General features: G+C 44.3%; 3 protein-coding genes across 3 annotated transcripts; 1 reads left to right on the plus strand and 2 right to left on the minus strand.

Annotated features, from left to right (window-relative positions):
• The first annotated feature begins 95 nt into the window (after positions 1 to 95).
• pcid2 (PCI domain containing 2) lies at positions 96 to 4,040 on the plus strand. Its single transcript, XM_071479584.1, has 15 exons — positions 96 to 239; positions 858 to 924; positions 1,020 to 1,109; positions 1,251 to 1,324; positions 1,553 to 1,618; positions 1,749 to 1,790; positions 1,964 to 2,018; positions 2,125 to 2,228; positions 2,338 to 2,413; positions 2,601 to 2,742; positions 2,868 to 2,968; positions 3,064 to 3,137; positions 3,224 to 3,349; positions 3,624 to 3,747; positions 3,843 to 4,040. The coding sequence occupies exons 1-15, from the start codon at positions 190 to 192 to the stop codon at positions 3,930 to 3,932; spliced, it is 1,281 nt and encodes a 426-aa protein (XP_071335685.1). The 5' UTR covers positions 96 to 189; the 3' UTR covers positions 3,933 to 4,040.
• On the minus strand, positions 3,805 to 9,274 carry prozb (protein Z, vitamin K-dependent plasma glycoprotein b). Its single transcript, XM_071479579.1, has 8 exons — positions 9,168 to 9,274; positions 7,725 to 7,888; positions 7,612 to 7,636; positions 7,289 to 7,459; positions 6,883 to 7,014; positions 6,720 to 6,796; positions 6,406 to 6,544; positions 3,805 to 5,155 (listed from the first exon to the last, which is right to left on the minus strand). Exons 1-8 carry the CDS (start codon positions 9,259 to 9,261, stop codon positions 4,422 to 4,424), a joined length of 1,536 nt encoding a protein of 511 aa, XP_071335680.1. The 5' UTR covers positions 9,262 to 9,274; the 3' UTR covers positions 3,805 to 4,421.
• Positions 9,275 to 10,746: 1,472 nt separating this feature from the next.
• Positions 10,747 to 22,006, minus strand: LOC139622286 (uncharacterized). Its single transcript, XM_071479466.1, has 18 exons — positions 21,853 to 22,006; positions 20,973 to 21,136; positions 20,689 to 20,713; positions 20,116 to 20,229; positions 19,853 to 19,990; positions 19,436 to 19,551; positions 19,127 to 19,247; positions 17,901 to 18,547; positions 16,538 to 16,565; positions 16,272 to 16,391; positions 14,913 to 15,073; positions 14,523 to 14,547; positions 14,153 to 14,266; positions 13,440 to 13,571; positions 12,878 to 13,116; positions 12,639 to 12,756; positions 12,130 to 12,317; positions 10,747 to 11,752 (listed from the first exon to the last, which is right to left on the minus strand). Exons 1-18 carry the CDS (start codon positions 21,911 to 21,913, stop codon positions 11,333 to 11,335), a joined length of 2,931 nt encoding a protein of 976 aa, XP_071335567.1. The 5' UTR covers positions 21,914 to 22,006; the 3' UTR covers positions 10,747 to 11,332.
• Between the last annotated feature and the right edge of the window lie 240 nt (positions 22,007 to 22,246).

Genomic DNA, 22,246 nt, shown 5'->3' on the forward strand with positions numbered 1-22,246 from the left:
ACTATTTAGACGCCATACAAACATTATTTATTATACTGCATACAATCTATAAAAATATTTTTGGAGACTTTTATTTTGAAATCTATAACGTATTATACTGAAAGACTACCGGAAGCTGACCTTAGCGACCCGGACGTTGTTTAAGGCTGCGCCGTGCATCGGTTGAAAACAGTCCGGGTTTATGACTGAATGAAGAGAGAGAACACGGATATTTTCTGGATTAAACCTTCGTTGCACAGGTTGGTAATAATTTATCTTTAGTGTTTATATTATACGACAGTTTTTTTCCGTTAACAACAGCTCTCACGCTGAGGTGGATGAAGTGACATGCTAACCAGGTAGCTTAGATTTGGCTAATGATATTTACAGCGATAATAAAGTGATGGTTTCTCTTATTCTGTCTCCTCTACTTTATTTAATATTATAATAAAGTGAATTGTGGGATTTGGACTAAACGAGACATTTAACCTCAACTTCTTTCAGTTTTCATCACATTTTCTAAACTAAAAGATGAATCGATGATGGAAATAGTCTGTAGTTGCAGCTGAATGTCTTAATTCTCCATGATTCAGTTGAACTGACCCACTCCGAGTTCCTGTGTGAGTAATGAGACGTGGAAACACACTTCCTGACACTATTCAATTCATTTAATCCACAATTTGATTTGTTCCACAACAATTAACAAACCATCAAATGTTCTGTTTACAGTGACAAAAAAAGAAAAAAGCAGCAAATCTTTTGTTTTCTTGAAAAATAACTGAAACGATGAATTAACAGTTGACTGATGAATATTTCCAACTGCCGTTTGTTTTGGAGAAATCAGTTAATGTTAAGTTCACCTGTTCCTGTGTTTTCAGGTGTAAGCAGCTGCTGAATCAGCAGCAAGTCATGGCTCACATCACTATCAACCAGTACCTGCAGCAGGTAACCTCTGACCTCTGCACCTGTATTCACCTGAGTGTTGTAGAGTAACAGAGTCAGTGCACTCATTCTTCTTCGCTGGTGTTTTCCTGCTGCAGGTTTACGAGGCCATCGACAACCATAAGGGTTCGTTCTGCGCCGAGCTGCTCTCCTTCAAACACCCTCATGTCGCCAACCCACGGCTCCAGGTGAGGCTCCGCCCCCTCAGGTGCGCACACTCAGAGATGCTAGAATACGGTCTCACCTGTGTGTGTGTGTGTGTGTGTGTGTGTGTGTGTGTGTGTGTGTGTGTGTGTGTGTGTGTGTGTGTGTGTGTGTGTGTGTTTCAGCTTGCCAGTCCAGAGGACAAGTGTCAGCAGGTTCTGGAGCCACCGTACGATGAGATGGTCGCAGCTCACCTCAGGTAGGACTGACAGGCAGCTCATCAGTGTACTGAATATTGATTATTTCAAGGACAAATCAAGTCAGTTAAGGAAGTATGTGCTGCTGCACTAAAGGAATCCATTGGTAAATTTATTCAAGCTCTCAGTTGCTTTCATATGATGTGATCTGGCTGTACCATTATATTAAGTTAAAGTGTGTGTGTGTGTGTGTGTGTGTGTGTGTGTGTGTGTGTGTGTGTGTGTTACAGGTGTACCTATGCAGTGGCCAATCACGACTTTGTTGAAGCCTACAAGTTCCAGACGCTCGTCGTCCAATATCCTTCATGATGAAACACACACAAACATTTACCACACACACACAGTGGAAAACACACACAATATCATCTGTGTCCATCGATCAATCTGCAGCCAATAATTGATCAGTCTTTCTCCTTGACCTGTCACATCCTTCCTGAGGGCCTTCCAGTCCCACAAAGAGGAGAACTGGTGAGTCCAGACAGTTCATGAACGCAGCATCAGGAGACAGTTTGAACTGAATTAACAGACATGAGGAGGATGAAGTCCGAGAGACGGTCTAAATGTTGCTTTGATACTTTTCAGTGAATTACACGCCGGCAGTGAACGCAGCGCCATTAATCACTGTTGGTTTGTGCTCTCAGGGCTCTGCCTGTGATGTTCGCTGTGGCCCTGGATCTCAGGATATTCGCCAACAATGTAAGAAACAAACAGAGAAAACATTCATACTCTTAACAGATAATTAAAAAATATTTTTTCTTCAAAATATATGTATTCAAGTGTGTGTGTGTGCGTGTGTGCTCAGGCGGAGCAGCAGCTGCAGAAGAAGGGTAAAGGTCAGCCTAGTGAGATGTTGGAGAAAGCAGCAGAGCAGCTGATGAGCTGCTTCAGAGTGTGTGCCAGCGACAAGTCAGTCACACACACACACACACACACACACACACACACACACACACACACAGGATGACGTGTTTTGCATCAGAGTCACAGATCAGTGAACCAGTTTTTGTTGGTGCAGTCGTGCCGGGATCGAGGACTCGAAGAAGTGGGGGATGATGTTTCTGAGCAACCAGCTGTTCAAGATCTACTTCAAGGTCTGAGCTCACTGTGAACTGATCGATCATCAGTGGTCGAATCTTATTATTGATTGTTTGCCAAATATCAATATCAATTGAAATGAAAACTGAATCTGAGTAAAGTTAATTTGAAGGTGTCGAACCTGGTGTGACTTCATTGATCCTTGATTGAAACTTTGGATTGATTATTGTGTGTATCCTGCAGATCAATAAGCTGCACCTGTGTAAGCCTCTGATCAGAGCCATCGACAGCTCCAACCTGAAGAACGACTACAGCCCCGCTCAGAAGGTCACATACAAATACTACGTGGGCCGCAAAGCCATGTTCGACAGCGACTTCAAGCCAGGTAAAGACGAGAGAGGAAGTCAGGATGAAACTTACAGAGATGGAAAATATCAGGACAGTAAATGAGAGAAGAGTGATGACATCACAGTCAGGCGATGTGACAACATCATGATTTTGTCTCTGCAGCGGAGGAGTTTCTGTCGTACGCCTTCCACCACTGTCATCGCTCCAGCCAGAAGAACAAGAGGATGATTCTCATCTACCTGCTGCCGGTCAAGATGCTGCTGGTCAGAAACTCACAGCAGCTCAGATCCTGATCAATAATCAATAATCACACTGGTTTAGCTCCCAGTATGACTGCAGGTTGTCTCTGGTGTTGCAGGGTCACATGCCTACTCATCAGCTGCTGAGGAAATACGACCTGATGCAGTTTGCCGACGTCACCAAAGCTGTGAGGTGAGCGGGGGTTGTGGAGGTAGTAACGCAGGAAGTGACATCACGCAGTCAGGTGGTCTGACGGGCGACCTGCTTGTGTTTGACAGTGAGGGGAACCTGCTGCTGCTGAATGAAGCTTTGTCCAAACACGAGACCTTCTTCATCCGCTGTGGGATCTTCCTCATCCTGGAGAAGCTCAAGATCATCACCTACAGGAACCTCTTCAAGAAAGTGTGAGTGAGGCTCAGCTGCCGCCACAGCCTCAGGTCATGTTCTGGCCCCTGTAAAAGCAGCCATGTTTTTTGGCCCTTTGTTGATGCCATATTTGTTTGTGATGGTAAATTTCTGACCCCACATTAGTGACGCTGCTTTGGCCCGAAGTTTTTGACCCCATTCTGTTTTTGGCCCTGGATCTGTTTTTGGGAAACAGTCTGTGGGGCCCTCCCTTTGTCTCTGACCCAGTTTACCCCGACCCCGGAGTTGACCCCAGCTGACCTCTGTCTGCAGGTACCTGCTGCTCAGGACCCACCAGCTGCCTCTGGACGCCTTCCTGGTGGCTCTGAGGATGATGCAGGTGGAGGATGTCGACGTCGACGAGGTGCAGTGTATCCTGGCCAACCTCATCTACATGGTGAGGGGACACACACACACACACACACACACAGGAATTAAAGACAGGAAGCAGACGCACATTTACACCTGTTTATTGTTTCTGTCTCCTGTCAGGGTCACATCAAAGGCTACATCTCCCATCAGCACCAGAAGCTCGTTGTCAGCAAACAGAATCCATTCCCTCCTCTCTCCTCAGTCTCCTAGACTACGTTACCCACAACCCCTCACGGCTGTGACGCCTCACAGGCCTTCCTGGAAACTTTTTTTATTTTGTACTGTAAAAAAATGTTGAATAAACAGAAGGTGTTTGTACAGTGTGCGTCTGATGGATTCTTGAACCTGTTGCTGAATTCGAATGAACCTGATTCTCTTTTGAAAGCTTTTATTCAGCAGCTGAATTTACATTAACACAGTTCAAATACACATTCTGCTCCTCTTCTGATACTTTGACCTTTTCCACTTCACTAATATTGAATACATGCAGAATGTTATGAAAATGAAATGTTCAGGTTGGTGATGTGGTTGTTGTGTGTGAGTGGAGGCAGGAAATCTTTCATAAAACTGAAGAATGAAAGAAGCGAATGTGAAAAAGCCCAGTTTGGTCCAGTTCAGAGACTCCGCTGGTCTGAGGAGGAGGAACCAGCCCATTGGCTGCTTTTTGAAAGAGTTTTAGAGGCGGTGGATGGCGGGTTGTTAGCGAGTCTCAGGATACTGGCTGACTTGGGGGGTCATGTGCGCCTCAGCCACCTCCAGTCTCGGTCTGATCCAGCGCAAGTAGCGGGAAAGTTTGGTGAACACTAGGCCACCGCCGCCATCACAGCCTGCAGGCGATGAAATCAGCAGCCCGGTCAGAAACGCCGTCCCCTGCTCCACCGTGGCGACGGGTGACCCTGGCAACAGAGCACTGCATCGCCTGCTGTTGACCTCTGACCTCAAGTAACCGTCAGATACTGAGGACGTCTGGTTTCCAATCTTGAAACTGCTGCTGTTGTAATTCTCTGCTCGGCCTGGCCCCCGGGCTCCACTCGGACTGATCTGGGTTTGGTTGCGGCTGCTCCTCCGGGCCTCGTGTCTGCTCCCCAAAGGTCCGATCTGCCTCCCCCTCTCCCCGATCTGCCTCCTCATGCAGAACATTTTGTTGCTCAGTGGATGTGAGACGTTCATTTGGCTGCGACACTCGTCCAGTGTCATGTAGACCAGGTCCTGGAGTCGTCCGCCCCTACGTCTCCCGGCGACACCCGTCCTCCCAGAATTCATCAGGATGTATTCGCTGAAGTCCTTTTCGGGCAGGCACAGGTGAATGAGGGCGGGGCCAAAGGTCAACGGAGTGGCCAGCTGGAGGAGGGCAAGGTCGTTGTCATGGTGATCTAAATGAAAACGATCATGGATGTACAGAGCCTGGACACGGACCAGCCTCTTGTCGTTGCCTAGGAGACGAGAGGAGATGAAGAGGTTTTCAACTTCACAATAAAAGCCCACCATAAACACGACGTCAAATTTCAAAGTGAAATCATGTAATTCAAACATATAGTTTGTGAAAAAAGGTATGTGGACAGCTGATGTGATTCCAAAGCCCTCTGCAAGAAGCTATCTCTATATTGGATGGAATATCAGCAGTGCAGGATGTAAAGACCTTTAAAGTGATTAAAAAAAAAAAAAAAAAAACAACAACTTTAAACTGACCAAATAATGTGAAAGTGCATTAATTCATATATTAATGTTTACAGTGTCTGTGCAGCTCAGTCAGGTTCTTCCACACCAAACTGGGAAAACCACATTTTAGCCCAGTTGTCTCCATTCGAGGCTCGAATCCCCCCACAGCCTCAACAGGATTCAGATCTGAGCTTTGACTTGGCCGCTCCAGAACTGCTTCAGCTTCAGATTTTGGACAGATGGTCTCACGTTGTCCTCAAACCCCCCCTGATACATGAAGAATTCATAGTGGATTCTGTGATGGGGAGCTGGCCAGGAAAACAGCCCCAAACCACGACATCTCCACCCCCAGGCTTCACAGGTGGTATGAGGGTCTTGAACTCAAATGCTGTCTCTGGTTTACACCAAACTAAAGCACATGGCTCCAAAAGCCCTAGTCTTTGTCTGGGTGGTCTCTGGCAAACTTCAGTCTTGCCTGATGTTGTTTTCCCTCCTTGCACAGCTCCCATGTAAATTCCCAGGTGCAATGGCTGATTTCAAATTCTCTTGAGACCTGTTTCTATCCCTCCCAGACTCATATGAACCTACAGTCTTCTTTCTGAAGGCCTCTCTGGACTGCTCCACAGTGACACTCACTTCAACAGTCAAGAGCAACCTAAACTAAGTGTCTGTGGTTTAAATAAGAGGCTCCTCCTCTGTAACGATGTTCTAATCATTTGCACCTGATGTCCTGCACCTGAATCTAATTCGAGGCATTTTGAGTAATACTGAATGTGGGGGTGTCCTGACATTGTCCCCAGCAGCAATTTGCATCTTTGTTAATTTCTTTTGTTGAATAAGAGAAGTTTTTGTTGTTTTTGTGCAGTTGATGAAACTACATCCTTTATGCGTAGATATGATTAGAGAGAAGATCTAATATTGTTGTGGAAATAAAGAACTGAAGATGTGACGGGGCGTCCTAACTTCTTCACATGACTGAACGTCTCCAGGACAGACTGGAGGCTGCGGGTGAATAAAGTCTCACCTGCGACCACATACAAGCTGGAGGGTAGGTGGGTGGAGCCTGAGTCCAGGAGGAGGCAGCGGGCGGCAGTCAGGACGGAGCGGCGACCCAGCACCACACCAGCACACAGCTCCGCCCCCCTGCTGTTCAGCAGGGACACCTGGAGAAGGAAACAGCTGTGTCACACCTGTGCCTTCTTATTGGTCAGAACCTGAAACACCTGCTGTGTCTAGTTACGGTCTCTAAGCTGTGATTGGATGATAGCTGTTAGGTTAACATTCAGCTATTTTCTGGGTGAGTTGATACCTCGTTGTGATTGGCTGAGAGGTTCTTACCTGCCAGGGACAGTTTCCATGGCGACACATTGATGCAGTTGTGTTGAGTTTGTCCAGTCTTCCACAGGGAAAGTCCACTGAGAACAAAGAGATAAACCGGTTTGGACTGGTTTGTTAAATGTGGTCCGTCTAGTGTGTGTGTGTGTGTGTGTGTGTGTCAGACCTTCAGGTACACAGCTCCGTTTGTCGGTCTGTAGTGTGAATCCCGACAGGCAGGAGCAGGTGAAGGAGCGGTAGGACGCTGTGCACAGCTGGTGACACGCGGTCGGGCCTTCAGTCGGACACTCTGCCATGACTGAAACAGACAATGACATCACAGTTACATCACAGTTACATCACAGTTACATCACAGTTACATCACATTACACATTACACATTTGGGGATGTGCTATAGATGGCGGTGTTGCCATGGATACAACACATTAAAAAATCTGAATAAGGACTCATCTGAAAACATCTTAGGACCATGATTCTTAGAGTTAGGTCCCTGAATGCACCACGTGCTTTCCTCTCATAGACCGCGCCCCTCCATGGAGGCGGGGCTGGCGTGGGTGTGGGTGTGGTCCAACCTGGTGTGGTGACTCGGGGCACGGGGTGCCATTGTCGTTCTCTGAGCTCCAGCACTCCCAGTTCACACGTTTGTCCAAAGTTGGGGGCGGTGCAGGAGCATGTGAACCCCCCCACTTTGTCAGTGCAGTTCCCTCCATGGAGGCAGGGGTTGGGCTCACACTGGTTCCCATCTGGTAGAAAACCAGGAAATGAACAAGTTACTGTTTATATGGTGACATAATGAATTCTCAAGACAAACTACTTTGTTTAGTTTTTTCAGGAGTGAAAATCCAGTTTTTAGTTTGTGTTTGTGTGATTTTGATCTTCACTGAAGAAAACTCACCGTAGTAAACGGTCCAGAAGGCGATCTGTACAGAAACAGACACAAGTTAAAACCACAAGGTCATTCTTTCATTCTTTTTCATCATCATTTTAACATCATGGTGAGAGTCTGACCGTCTTCTCGTTGTCCTCGAAGTACTCCCGGGCCTCCTCGAAGTTACACAGCTCCTCATAACACTCCCTCTCCAGGTTCCCCTGCAGGAGCTCCTCCAGCAGGAACATGTTGGCCCGCCTGGACCTCAGGAGCACACTGTGGGCCTGCGGAGCCTGACGAAAGACTGACAACACAACCACACTGAGCTCACAGTGCACACAGCTGCACACAGTTGCACACAGCTGCACAGCCTGACACACTGTCACTGACACACAACAGCCGTGAGCTGCACGTCGTCATGGTGCGTTACACCAGGACGTCAGTGAAGGATGACACATGAGATTAGACTCGTGCAGTTTTAAGTCACAACAAAATATTAAATTGGACCATAACCTGATGCAATTATGATTTTATTACATCTAATGTTGTTTATTATCATGAAAATAGAAACTATTATTATATAGTAATTTGTACTTAGGGCATATTGAGTTATGGTTATGATATATGATAATTACTAACATCATTACACATTTAACTAATTCATCCTTATTGAAATCTACTTAGTAATTCTGGCATACTCATTCATAATTATAACATCTGTATATAAGTTTTAATTATGACATACTGGGTCATAATTATGATAATACTGATTTACTTCATAATATATATCATAATAAATTATAATAGATTCCACAATACAAATTTTTACTGTTGCACACCACAGTGATTCTGAGTCATGAAATATTTACGCATATCTATAACATATGTTGTTATACATATATATATAATGTAATATATAATATAATGTTTGTTGTAATTTTTACTTAAGTAATAAGTCTAATATAAAAATATATATCCACATCATTTTTTACTTAATAACAATAATAATTATTGGGTTATTTTAATAAAACAAATCATAACTCACGGAGCAGGTTGTGATTATACTTTAATGGGTAACGACTGTGACACAGTTTCACACATTTGGTTATATTTATACAAACTATCACTTTTTTTTTGCATGTTTAGTAATTCATATATATGACATATGAAGTCATAACTTAGTGGTTTTTATACTTCATCATCTCCACACATACTTTGTCACAGTTTTTGTTATTATATTAAGTCCATTGATTCAGGATCGTAACAATCAACATGAGGAAACACGACAAACTCAACTGTATAAAATGTATTGAATCGGTTCTGAAAGTGTCACATTGATGACGTCCTGAGAGCAGCACAGGTTAAAAACTAAACTACACAAACACAAACAGGACAACATGTGTTTCCAGTTCCATCTGGAACATTTGACACTTCACAGAAACTTCTGACATCAGCTGGATGTTTAAGTCTTTCAGTAAAGACACTGGTCGACGGACTGTTTCACTGCACCACACTGACTGTAAATATACTCTAACTAAAGGTAAACACTGCAGAGGTCAGAGGTCAGAGGTCACAGGTCTTACCTTCTCCATGGCTGAGGACTTGAAGGAAACAGGCAAGGAGGTGAAGAGACAGAACAGACGCTCGACAACAAGCCGACATGATGCTGACTGCCATGACACTGATTTCACTGCAAACACACACCCGCACAAACACACACACACACACACATATATACACAGTGATGAGTCACAACTGATTTCTCATACACAAAAATGATTTTAGTCATGAAAACTCAGTTATATATAAATGTTCTACATGTATATGTTGATATGTATTTATGGCCTGATTATGAGAATATAAAAATATCACTGGTTTAAAAAAGCAGAAGTGTAATAGAAATTTAACTGGAAATAAAACAGAGATTTCAGTCAGTGTTGAGGCTCATTGTGCTGCAGTTTCACACATTTTCAAACAGGTTTTCAGAGTCAGATTTTCAGCAGGTCTGACCTGTTTCTATAAAGAGTTAACATTTAAAAACAGTCTGTTCCTGCTGTGGACTCTGGCCTGTTCTCGCTCATGTCCTCAAACCACACAAAACAAGCAGCAGGTTCGACCTCTGAAACGTCGATATTCAGTACAGTTGTTTATCTCTGGTAAACATGTGGGGGGATTAATCATTTAAAATGACACTGGGATATTTTGTGATCCTGATCAAATAATAATCAGAACATAAAGAGAAAGCTGGACATGGTGCTGGTGGAGTCAGGGGATTAAATGACCCAACAGACACAAACCTGACACAACAAATAACCTGAAAAGTTTTTTTTTCTTTGTCTGAGAGGTTCGTCATGAGTTTCTGGAGTAAATAAATAAATACTCTGATCCTAGTTCCCAGAAAAATGCAGGAAAATAAAGCTTCATTTACCAAAACTAAAAACACCAAGATTACAATTTGACTAAATAAGAATGAGTCAAGGTCCATTTACTGAGTGGGCGGAGCCTCCGTCAGTCAAACTGCTATTTCACTGAGTTGTTTGATTGTTTTCTCTGAAAGACATAAGAATATACTAAATATTATATATAACACTAAAGTGACTACTTATTATTCTTGTAAGATAATAATTAAATACATAACATTTCCAGTGTAGGGGAAATGTCCACCTGTGCCATCTTATTGGTCAGAACCTGAACCTGAAACCAGTTTCCAGAACCAAAGATGACAAACTGTCTAAAACCCAAAGGTTTACAAAGAGAAAAGAGAGAAGAAACAAAATCCTCACGTTTTAGGAGCTGACACCTGAGAACTGAAGTGGTTGTTGATTAATTTCTTGTCGATGAACTAATCAGCTGTAGTTTCAAAGGTCAAGAATGAACTGTCAAACTGAACCTCACAGATAAAAGTCACAGAAGAAAAAAGTATGAAGGTGAATATAAAACATCAAAGTTCCACCAAAGTATAAAAAGTAAACTTACAGCAATAACCAAAAAGAACAAATCTGTTTTCAGTGAATTGCTGCCTCGAAGGAAATGATGAAATAAAAATGCACCAGTAGTTTTCAGACAAACAATTCACATTAGTTTGAGCTGAAATTTACACCACGTCAAATGCAGTGAAAAAATACAATAAAATTTGCACACAAAAACACACACATCAGACTGTTGATTTAAAATGTCTTTATTTGCTTCAAATTCAGCTCAAGAAGCTAATTTCTGGCAGAAACGAATAAAAAATACACGAAAACAGACGTTTGTTGTTTACACAAATCAATGAAGTGTTAAAAGTTGTAAATCAAGCTGGTTTTGATCTTTCATGTCGTTATCTTTGCACATTTTGGTTTTACATGGCAGGTTAGTGACACTGATGTGGATCTGTCCTCCTGCCTCATGTGGACAGAACAATCTGCTCCTGCAGCTTTAACAGAGAACATCAGAGAACCAGAGGAACTCCGGCGTCACCGACACTGTCAGTGGGATCATCAAGTGTCTGCAGCTCTTTGCTAACGTGGCAGACACAGCCAGTTTTTAGAGGAAACGCTAATATGGCGGAAGTTATTACGTTTTGTTCTGCTGCCCCCAAAAAGAAATGAATTCAACTTCTAAGAATTTGGGTGACGTCTTTAAAACAGGGTTAATGTTGCCAAATTATTTCTTTGGCTGAAATGTGACTGTGTAGAAGTGTCAAAGGTAAAGTATGAGAGGTACAAAGTGTGGCCGGTCTCAGCGAGGAAATCCGAGGACCGCCGCCTCACAGAAACAGCCTCTTGATGGGCCCGTGGTGCCTCTTCACCCTGCTGCCGCTGTTTTTGTGCATCAGCTTTGCGATGCCCTCACGGATCCAGGGGATGAACTTGGACACCTGGGTGTAGATGCCGTATTTGCCTTTGCGTGCACAGCCTTCGCCCCAGCTCACAATGCCAGTGACAAAATAGGTGTCACGGTAGCGGGTGACGTGCGGCCCGCCACTGTCACCTTGGCAGGCGTCCTTCGGTGATGAGTGGTATCCGGCGCAGAACATGCGTGCGGAAATGCGCAGTTGGGTGGATTCAATGCAGGTGTGCCGGTCTACGTAGGGAACTGCTAGGCGCTGCAGGATTGGCGAGGCCTGCCGACCCTCACCGAGACGGCCGAAACCACTGACCATGCCTTCCTGCTGCCGCATCAGGACCTGCAGGACCAGACAACAGACGTAACAAGTGTGTCCTTGTATGTTTATGTCAAGTTGTAAAGTGTGAAAATGACAGTCCACCATGTACGGAGGCTCATGTTAATCAGTGACCTTTACAGGAGCTGGTGGATGAGTTAGCTTTGGACATAGCTAGGCTAGCTGTTCCCCCTGTTCCTAGTCTTTATGCTAAGGTACGCTAACAGACTGTAGCTTCCTGTTGAACAGACAAACATGAGCATGGGACCAAACTGAACATCCGACTCTGAGAGAGAAAACTAACAAACGATTTTTCCCAAAACGTCAAACAGTTTCTTTCACTGAGTGAGTTTGTGTTGAACATGTGTTCAAGTTGGATTTAATTTGGTTTAAAGCTTCACCTTTTCAGCAAAGTCTGGCTCAGGTATGCAGGCGGGCAGGATGAACCTGGTGAACTGGATGGGCGTGGCTAACTTGATGAGTGCGATGTCGTTGTGGTAGGTGTCCGGTCTGTATTTGTTGTGGGTGACGATGGTTTCCACCTGGTGGGTAGCTTCGTTACCGTGATGCACCAACGTGTCAAACTCACCTGCACAGAAATGAAAGTTTAATGAGTTGAAGGAAAATTTGACATGTTAAATTCACACGATGTCAAATACAGTGAAGAAGTAAATACTGAAAAACACATTTCATAGTTACAAAAAAATTCATCATTACAAAAAACATCTCAAAATGATACGTTCATATAATCTTTAAAAATTCAGGAATGTTATAATTACAATTCTAGTTATGTAATGATTCACAGAGATGAGATGAATTTATGTGAATATAATGCACAATGTTTAATAACACATCTACTCCTTACACCGCAGAGCGATTCAGGTGTTGGTAATGGGTTGGTCAGACTCACCCAGCTTGATGTAGATGTAGCGTGATTGGTTCATGCAGTGGGCGGCGGTCAGGATGATGTATTCGTTGAGGATGGTTCCTCCACAGAACCCTGTGTCATCCTCATTCAGGAGGAGAGCCTTCAAAGACCAGATCGGCTCATATTACACAGACTCTGATGGACTCCCAGGTATCCACGCAGAAACAAGAATAGACAGTAACGAAGGTTTGTTTACGTTATTTGAAAGAAAGTGTCTCTACCTGCCATGGACATTCTCCTGGTGGACAGTCCTCTCCGTTGACGATACGGGTCATTTTTGACATTTCAGAGTGGATAGTTTGCTCGAACACTGGTACAATTTGGCTGTCGCTTTCATTGAAGGTACTGTTGAGGTGCGTCACATTCAAGCCAGTGGTGTTCCCCACTGTTGCGTTCTGTCGCATGTACCTGAAAACGGTCCGCGTGCCTGCGGTGACGATGGCGCCACACTTGAAGGTCTCTGAAAGAGTTCATGTAAAGTTCAGAGGTCAGGGTTTGTAGAAGACTAATCTTGTCTGTTTGATTTTATTCTGATGCTGAGAAGTTTCTCATATAAAAGTGGAAATTTTGTCCTGATGATGGTGCGAGAGCAAAACCTTTCTGTCTATGAGGTATGAGGACCATGAGTGCGGCCACAACACTTCACTGCCAGTAGTTACGTTGATGTCATGTCAGGCAGACCAACACTGCCGTCATTGGGCCTCACCTTTTGGGTGAAGATATAGTCTATAGCGGGGCTAATAAAGCAGGATGAATAAAAGACCATGTAGATCTGAGACTTACGGTTTGAGTGACAGGATTTATCATCTGATGCCAGGAAATATCCGTCAGCACAGGAGCACTCAACATTTCCTCGGGCCACGTTGCAGAAGTGTTCGCAGCCGCCATTTTTGGACTCACAGAGCTCAGGAACAACTGCAAAGACATAGAGAACACAGATCAGGGGGAGGGTGTTTTAAAAAAAACCAACAAAAAAAACCAACTGATTTTTGAATATGCATTAAGTTGCACAACTCTGTCGTCAGACAAGAACATCAGTATTGGACAATTCTGGAAATATATGCGATGGCAGGTCCAGCAGAGTAAGGTTTGGCAAAGATTGTGCTAATGGTTAATCAAAGGCAAACAGTGTGGGATTCGGGAAAAAAACCTCAGCAACATAAGCATATATAAACAAACACATCTTGCAACACAGTGACTCAAGACAATTTGCTCCAGGGGAGGGGGTAAAGGGGGGAGGAGGTGATTCCAGTGCAGACAGGCAGCCAGCCGCAGCCGCTGCCATTAAGGCGCAGCCATCGGACCCCGCCCGCCGCGCTGGATGGGAGGAAGCAGTGGCATTGACTGTGAATTGACAGAAATTGTCCAATATGGAACCTTTACCGAATCCCAACTATCCCTAACCTTATGCTCAGCCCGCAGGATTGTTACGTTATCCAGAAGAATCTCACGTTTCTGTGTTTCAGCCCAACTGTCTCAAGTGACTGTTTCCTTACCAATCTCACAGTTGAAGCCCTGGTACCCGGCCTGGCAGTAGCAGGTGTAGCTGCCGATCCCGTCCTTGCAAAGTCCTCCATGAGCACAGGGCAGCGACAAGCATGCATCGCCATCTGCAGGACGAACAAAGCAGCTTTGATGAGACGCAACTTTATCCGCAAAAAAAAACTAACAAAACAAAACAAAAAAAATCCTTATGCACAAACTCCTAGTAGTGAAAAGTGGTACAGCACTTTCCAGTTCTACAGCACTTGTTATCGCCCCCAAAGACCAAAATCTCGTTACTGCATCACATTTCAATGTTTCTTCTAAATTATTCAATTGAATAATTTGTTGGTCGATTTTGACGACACAGAAAAAATTCCTTACCTACATATTTGGCCCAGAATTCATCCTGAGAAAGAAAAGAGAATTAAACAAGCTCACAATCAAACTAAGTTCATGGGCAAATCTGTGGAGTTTAGGTACAAATTTTAGATCTGAAATTTGAACCTGGAGATTTAAATCCAACGCAGGCTCAAAATCTTTTTTTGGAATTGGGTTTTCTTCCTTACCAAGCTAGCCATCAGTAAATAACAATACACCAAGAAATAGCTACAATGCTAACTGTTAAAAACCACAATGTGCAGCTGCACAGTGTTTTCATGTGGTGGAGCAGCTGATACGGTCCCTCAGTTCTCTGGCTTTATCACTTGTTATGATGGATGTTGTTCAGCAGAGTTAATAGCTGTGTGTTGTGTAGTTGCACGAAGTTAATACAGTTTTCTCTTTGTCTTCGAAGATCTCTCGCGCCTCCTCCCAGCTGCAGCGCTCCTCCATGCATTCCCTCTCCATATTGCCTTGTTTGAGCTCCTCTAAAAAGCTGTTGGCTCGTCTCTGCCGGGTCAGAACCTGATTGGCTGCCTTGTTGTCCAAGAAGACTGCACAGAACAGAAAAGTGGAATAAGGTCAGGTCAACATTTTAACTTGTTCAGTTCTTTGGTTTATGTCCAAATACCTGCAAAACTACAGCAAACCATAACCCGACTGAGCTGGAGAGGCATTGTGGGTAATGTAGGCAGCAGGTTTTGTGTGGAACCAAAAATACAAAATATATGTCTCTGGTCCTGCCACATCATTTTTTAACTGTCCACTGTGGGTGTGACAGTGATATAAGGTGGAGTTTGAGGGGAACTCTCACATATTAAATTAATGTTTACAAAAAACAGCAGCTCCGCCCACTTTTTCTCACAACAACCATTTTCTGTGGAGCTGCAATGATTAGTCAATAAACAGACGGACAGAAAACGAAGCAGGTCACTATGACGCAGAGTTTTGTTGCTAGGCGACATCTAGTGGTCGTAGTGATGATGACAGCAGCAAAGGGAAAAGTGCGGTGACGTAGTTTATAGAGCGACAAAGTCCACGTCAGGAGGAGGTTGGGGTGGATGGATGAATGTGACCCAGGAGAGCGGTGTTCGATTCCCATGTGTGAACTTATTTTAACCTAAATCGCCATCTTTTCTTAAACCTAACCAAGCCATGACCGTTACTATAGTAACCATGGTGTCGCAGGAAGGTACGAAGGTATTTCAGGAGACACGGCTGTGGGTCGTATCAGAGGGTTGATGGTGGTTCAGGTTGGAGACCAGGTGGAATATGTTTGGGGCTGTTGGTTGAATATAACAAGACATTTAAAGGTGTTATGTTGTCACATGGAAATAAGAAGTGTTTTCACTGTATTCTGACAAAACAAGTGAAAAAAAATCTGCAGGTTAGCAATCGTGAAAATAACAGTTATTTAAATTCCTGGTTTAAAAACAGAAAGAAAAGACCAATCAGAGACCAGGAAGTGGTTTGTCTGTCCAATGAGATGAAAGAAAGCTGAAGGGAGAAGCTGTCAATCGTCAAAAGTCAACGTCATCATGTCTCGTATCTGCGTTAGCTGTCGACATCACACACAACATCCTAAACACACAAAACAGGACGGGGTCAAGTGTCACCTGCCAGACACTAATCAGCACCCCCCAAACACCCCCCAAACACTCACTCAGCTCCCTTTCACCCCTGCTTTAACTCCATATTGTTGTCACTGGTTGTTTGTGCAGGTTGAGTCTGGATCAGGGCGGAGGGACGTACCGTGAGCGGCGGCCAGGTGGAGCAGCAGGACCCCGAGGGACAGGCGGTGAAACCAAAACATGGCCCCGGGTGGTGGTGATGGTGAGTTCGGCTGGAAACGGCTCAGTGTGCTGAGTGGAGCTCATGGAGTCTGAATGTGGAGAGAGGGAGGGAGAGAGGAGGGGTGGTAGAGAGGGCATTGACCTGTATGGAGAGAGAGAGAGAGAGAGAGAGAGAGAGAGAGAGAGAGAGAGAGAGAAGGGGGAGGGGTGTCAACATGTTTAAACCGCACGGATCAGAGTGGGCAGGGTCTATCTACAACACAGAAAATAAAATGTGACGTGTTTCCATGAACGATCTACATGATGTCACGACAAAGGTTCTGACGTCCGGTTCACACATTCAGACCAAGGCCTGATCACCAGCCGGGCCCCCAGGGGCCCCAGGGTCATCCACGCCACTGGCTTCGGTACTTGGATTGGTTATCTCCATCACTGGAGACCTTTTATTATTTCAGTTCATATTGTTTTCACCTTGTGTTTAATGGATCACACTTTTGATTCATAAACATCATCTTCATCATCATCTTCAATCAAACATGGCTGACTGCGTCCTCCATCAGGTCTCCACCGTCTGAGCTTCCGCTGGATATTTAATGAGCTCTTCTTCTGTGGTGGTTTAATGGCAGCGACTGGACTGAACCATGACGGGGGGGGGGGGGGGGGGGGGGGGGTTACAATAAATGAGGGTTTTAAACTGTGACTCAGCTTCAGCTGCTGTTTGACTGCTCACAGTGTTCAGATGTCCACAGTCCAAACTGATCAATATTTACTCTTCAGACTGATCAGTGATCAGCGGCACACACTCTAGTTTCTGTGGACGCAGACTAAAGCTGCTGTGATGATGATGTCGTTCCTTTTTAAAATGATAAAATATAAAAACAACCTTTACTTTAATAAACTACAAGTCAGTGAAGAAAAAGGCCAAGATAAAGATTTACACACAACAAAGGATAAATAATAACAATACAGAAATAATATTAATAATGAATCAGTAAAAGAATTAAAGAGAAGACCTTTACCTACACATTCATTATTATTTATTATTAAATTCAATTCGTCAGTGGATGGGAGAAACTTTAAGTGAACAGTCAGTGATTTTATATCTTGTTTTATTATGAGTCATATAATAAAGTTGTATTGTAAACGATAAACTGACTTTGTGTTTTCAGAGTAAATGTGAAGGTTGAATGTGTCAAATGAACTGAGATAAACTGCTGTTTGATTCCATACCAGTTACACACACACACACACACACACACACACACACACACACACACACACACACTCAGATTTATTATATACAACCTCAGAGGTCCTAACAGTCCTTGTTTATGACAGAGTGACTGTAAATCGATGTTTGTGACTACGACCTGAAGACGTCACCAGTAATGACACCAGGGCCTGTATCACTTTTATTCAGCGTCTGTGTCAGAACATTAAACTTTCAGCTCATTCATTTCTAAATGTTTTCTATCTGAAACATCAACGAGTGGAGTTAACCAGGATTAAAGAAGTTTAACATCACGATCGCGATGAGATAAAGAATGAAACTGTGTCACTGTCGGCTCCAGATCAGCTCTTATTAAACCAGTTTCTGTTCCAGGTCAAGAGACGCAGCACTTTTCTCCACTGGCTGCTCATTGGCCGTCATCATGGTGGGCGGGGTTTTCATGGTGCCCTCCACCCAGTCCACAAATTTGGCCATGTTGGCATACACCCCATAATACCCGGGGTGTGAACAGCCCTGCCCCCAGCCGACCACGCCCGTCAGGAAGTGGGTGGAGCCGTACAACGTGACCAATGGGCTACCATCATCTCCACGGCAACTCTCCTGGCGACCCTCCAGGTACCCGGCACACAGCATGTTGTCGGTGAAGTTGAACTGGGCTCTCTGGGAGCACTGGGAGTTTTGGATGATGGGGACAGACATTTTGCGGAGGATGGGGGAGACTGGCGCACTGGGCGGGGCCCCGGGGGTGTCAGTGTTGCCCCCGCTGGTCTTCTGGCCCCAGCCGGACACGGTGTGGTACCGGACCAGCAGGAGCTCCCGCTGAACGAAGTCTGTGGTGGGCAGGCAGACGGGGATGACGTGACGGTTCAAGGTGACGGGGCGGCTCAGCTGCAGCAGGGCGACGTCACTGTCACCTGTTGCTGGGATGTAACTTGTGTGAGCAATCGCCATGGAAACAGGTATCCTCTGTTCTGAGCCTTCTTCTATGTCCAGGTCATGTTCCCCTGGAGACGGAAAAAAGACGTGAAACAACACATTACAGTCTTCACAACTGAGCAACAGCTGAACAACAACTGAACAACAACTGAGCAACAACTGAACAACAACTGAGCAACAGCTGAACAACAACTGAACAACAACTGAGCAACAACTGAACAACAACTGAACAACTGAGCAACAACTGAACAACTGAGCAACAACTGAACAACAACTGAACAACAACTGAAGAACTAAGCAACAACTGAGCAACAACTGAACAACAACTGAACAACTGAGCAACAACTGAACAACAACTGAGCAACAACTGAACAACAACTGAACAACAACTGAACAACAACTGAACAACAAATGAGCAACAACTTAACAACTGAGCAACAACTGAACAACAACTGAACAACAACTGAGCAACAACTGAACAACAATTGAGCAACTTTAAAAGACAAGAGTAAAAATTAGAAACACCCTGAGGAAACAACCGTGAAACTAAAGATGTCACATTTATTTGTAGAATTTATAATTATATTTGAAACAGATGATAAAACAGTTTGTGGTTCAACAAATACACACAAACACAGGTTCGTTACCTGCCACCACAGTGAGGTTTTGGGGGTTGTTGCCATGGATACAGTGGGCAGCTGTGATGACCCAGTCTGGAGAGATCAGAACGCCCCCACAGTGACTGTTCCCATGTAACTGAACCAGAACCTGATGAACAGACAGACAGATAGATAGATTGATTGATTGATTGATTGACTGATTGATTGATTGACTGATTGATAGATTCCACTTTGATACAAACATGATGTTGTTCATGTGGCAGTGATGAGCCCTGCAGCCTCCAGGAGACGCTGGCGGCACAGCCCACTGTGCAGTATTTGGTACAGGGTGTTTACCTGCCAGGGACAATGTCCTCGGGGGCAGTGGTTGGCCCCCACCAGTCTGGTGTGACCCACCACACTTTGGTTCAGGCCTGTTTCCTGTGGAGCCAGCTGACCACACGGATACTCCACTGTAACACATCAAAACAATGTGAGCATCATGGCTGAGCAGCTGCTGGATTAAAACCTTTGTCACATCAAGTCAACACCTGAATCTCTTCATATCTGTGGAAACTCAAAAAATGTGGAAGTAACTTCAACTGGAGCCTTTTTGAGACACAATTTGTTTAAATTTTGGAGAATGGATCATGTTGAATCAGCTGTGATCAGCTGTGATCAGATTGATCTTGTATTTATCTTTGATCCTGTGAAGCAGTGAAGCGCTCTGTGTGAATGATTATTAACGGTGACATGGTGGAGTCATGTTCGTACCCTGAGCGACGCACTGTCGTCCGTCCTCTCCCAGTCTGTATCCGTCAGCACAGGAACATTTGCGTCTTTCTCCGGAGCCGTCGCAGAAATGCTGACAGTGTCCGTTCTGGTAAAGACACTTCAGTGAGTCTTCAAACACTGAAGAAAAAACCTTTATTAGTCTTTAATGTACATTTAGTTTGACAACATTACAACCTTTTCTGAGGCCTGGAAAACCCTGGAAAAATTCAGTAAGTGGCCCTTGAATTGAGAGTGATTTTTACCTGTCTGACAGTATCGTCCTTCAAACCCCTCAGGACACTGACACTCATACATGGTCCCCACGTAGACACATGTCCCGTTGTTATGACACGGGTTCACCAGACAGGGGTCACGACCTGACAGACAAACATTACAGTTATGATCATTAATATAATCATGAATAATTCTTCAGTCATCAACAGGAAACTGGACGAATCTGAATCACATGAATGTGACACACAGAAGATTAAGGACCTCGTTACACAACAGAGGAAAACACACAGTCGACTGATTAACTGCACAAACAAAGACACAAGAATGAGGATCAATAAAACCTGATCACTGTGTTTCAAAACCCAAGATACTGATCAATCGATATGTGACTCTTCAGAATGAATCAATACATTCACCACAGGTCGATCGTCCACAGGGGCCTCAGTCTGAGAATCATGAGCCTCGACACATGATAATTCAGTTTATTCACACACACACACACACACTCTCACACACACACACACACACTCACACACACACACACACACACTCACACCACCACTCTCTGCTGTGATGTGAGGACGATGGTGTGTGTTACTCACGGTCGTACGTCAGCCAGAACTGCCTCTGCAGGAACAAACACACACTTTCATTCATCTTCACATATTAATAATAATCATACACAGAAACATCAGCCGTCACTGATCCAGCTCCCCACACCACTGCATGCTAATGCTAATGCTAACACATTTTTGGCATTTTGTGTCACACTGACGCACAAGAACAAGAGAGGATTTAAACTCTGTCATTTATACAGGAAGTGAGTCACAACCCTCCTCTCCACCAGGTGAGGGTGGTTGTGGTGTAAATCTGGACGACGACTGACCGTCTTGCCGTCGTCTTCGAACACTTCTCGAGCCTCCTCATAGTCGCAGATCTCCTCGATGCACTCCCTCTCCAGGTTCCCCTGTTTCAGCTCCTCCAGGAAGCCGCTGTTCGCTCGCCGCCATCTCTGCAGCACCGTGTTCGCCGCACGCTTCTCGACAAACACTGGAAACAAAAATCTCATTTATTATTCAGGGCTAATGTGGATAAACTGAGGCGCCTTCTTATTTATTAATTAATATAATTCACAGTGTAATTATATGAATCACAATAAAAAAACTGGTTCCTACTCATAAGAAGGAAACGCTTTTATTTTACACCCTGGAATTTGCAGCTAACTTCCTGGAAACTTTCCTAAAAATGAGTTGGTAAACTACCAACTACCGACAGGCCGATGCAGTTAGGTTAAATGAAAAGAGTATTCGTGTTTTTCAGGAAATTATGAAGAAAGTTTCCAAGAAATTAGCTGGAAAATATGTGATGTGTAAAATAAAGTTTCACTGAGACTCAACAGAAAAGAACCACGATTACAGGTGAGACTTCCTGTTAGTTCTAAATCCTAAATGTGCAAAATGTGAAACAACAAACAAAGTTTCCAGTAATAAATAAATAAGTCACTAATATTGAATAAATATTGAATGGAGCATTTCCCTCCACAGAGATTCATCAGGAAAAAACTCAAACAACTGTTTCCTGTCATTTGAAACAAACTACACGATTCTTTCCAGGAAACTTTCATGAAATTATTAAGAAATAAACGATCTGTAAAACACTGATTTATCTCTCCCTCCCTCTGACATGCTCAGCTGTTCCCGGTTCCTTCAGTCCCTTCGGTTCACAGGTGAATCTCTCAGTGAAGGTTAAAGCGTTGAGGCCCAGACCTGCAGCAGCAGCGATGCCCAGCAGCAGGATCCCGACGGTGCAGCAGCTCCTCAGCAGCATGTTGGCCCGTGTTCAAAGTGACCCAGCAAAACAAGCCGGAGGAGGGTTTTTGACAGGAGGTGGAGCTTTTGAAGACCACGCCCACTGAGCCTGGACCCACAGAGCCAACAACAGAAAGACACGGGGTTAGTAAACAAACCTGAGGCCCCTCACTTCTCCACTGGAGTCAGTCAGACAATGAGGCTCCAGTCACACAGGTTTAATTTAACTCTCCCCTGACAGGAAACAAGTTCAGGACCTTTATATCTCAACTGTATCTGCCAATAATTCCTACTAATATAATCAATCACTTCATGTGATCAATCATTGAACAGGCCCAGGCCAGATATTTTC

Source organism: Trachinotus anak, unplaced genomic scaffold, assembly GCF_046630095.1.
Source record: "Trachinotus anak isolate AG129_WGS33_773 ecotype Australia unplaced genomic scaffold, CSIRO_AGI_Tana_v1 ptg000006l, whole genome shotgun sequence".
Taxonomy (NCBI): Eukaryota; Metazoa; Chordata; class Actinopteri; order Carangiformes; family Carangidae; genus Trachinotus; species Trachinotus anak.

Bases quoted from the DNA above. Each gene is read 5' to 3' on its own strand.
- pcid2 (XM_071479584.1), top strand. From the start codon at position 190: ATGAAGAGAGAGAACACGGATATTTTCTGGATTAAACCTTCGTTGCAC. The intron at 925-1,019 runs GTAACCTCTGAC...TTCCTGCTGCAG, and splicing joins TCAACCAGTACCTGCAGCAG to GTTTACGAGGCCATCGACAA. The intron at 1,325-1,552 runs GTAGGACTGACA...TGTGTGTTACAG, and splicing joins ATGGTCGCAGCTCACCTCAG to GTGTACCTATGCAGTGGCCA.
- prozb (XM_071479579.1), bottom strand. From the start codon at position 9,261: ATGGCAGTCAGCATCATGTCGGCTTGTTGTCGAGCGTCTGTTCTGTCT. The intron at 7,637-7,724 runs GTCAGACTCTCA...GTTTCTGTACAG, and splicing joins TCGAGGACAACGAGAAGACG to ATCGCCTTCTGGACCGTTTA. The intron at 5,156-6,405 runs GTGAGACTTTAT...CTCGTCTCCTAG, and splicing joins CAGCTTGTATGTGGTCGCAG to GCAACGACAAGAGGCTGGTC.
- LOC139622286 (XM_071479466.1), bottom strand. From the start codon at position 21,913: ATGCTGCTGAGGAGCTGCTGCACCGTCGGGATCCTGCTGCTGGGCATC. The intron at 15,074-16,271 runs GTACGTCCCTCC...TGTTCTGTGCAG, and splicing joins CCACCTGGCCGCCGCTCACG to TCTTCTTGGACAACAAGGCA. The intron at 11,753-12,129 runs GTGAAGCTTTAA...CTGGTCCTGCAG, and splicing joins AGCCAGACTTTGCTGAAAAG to GTCCTGATGCGGCAGCAGGA.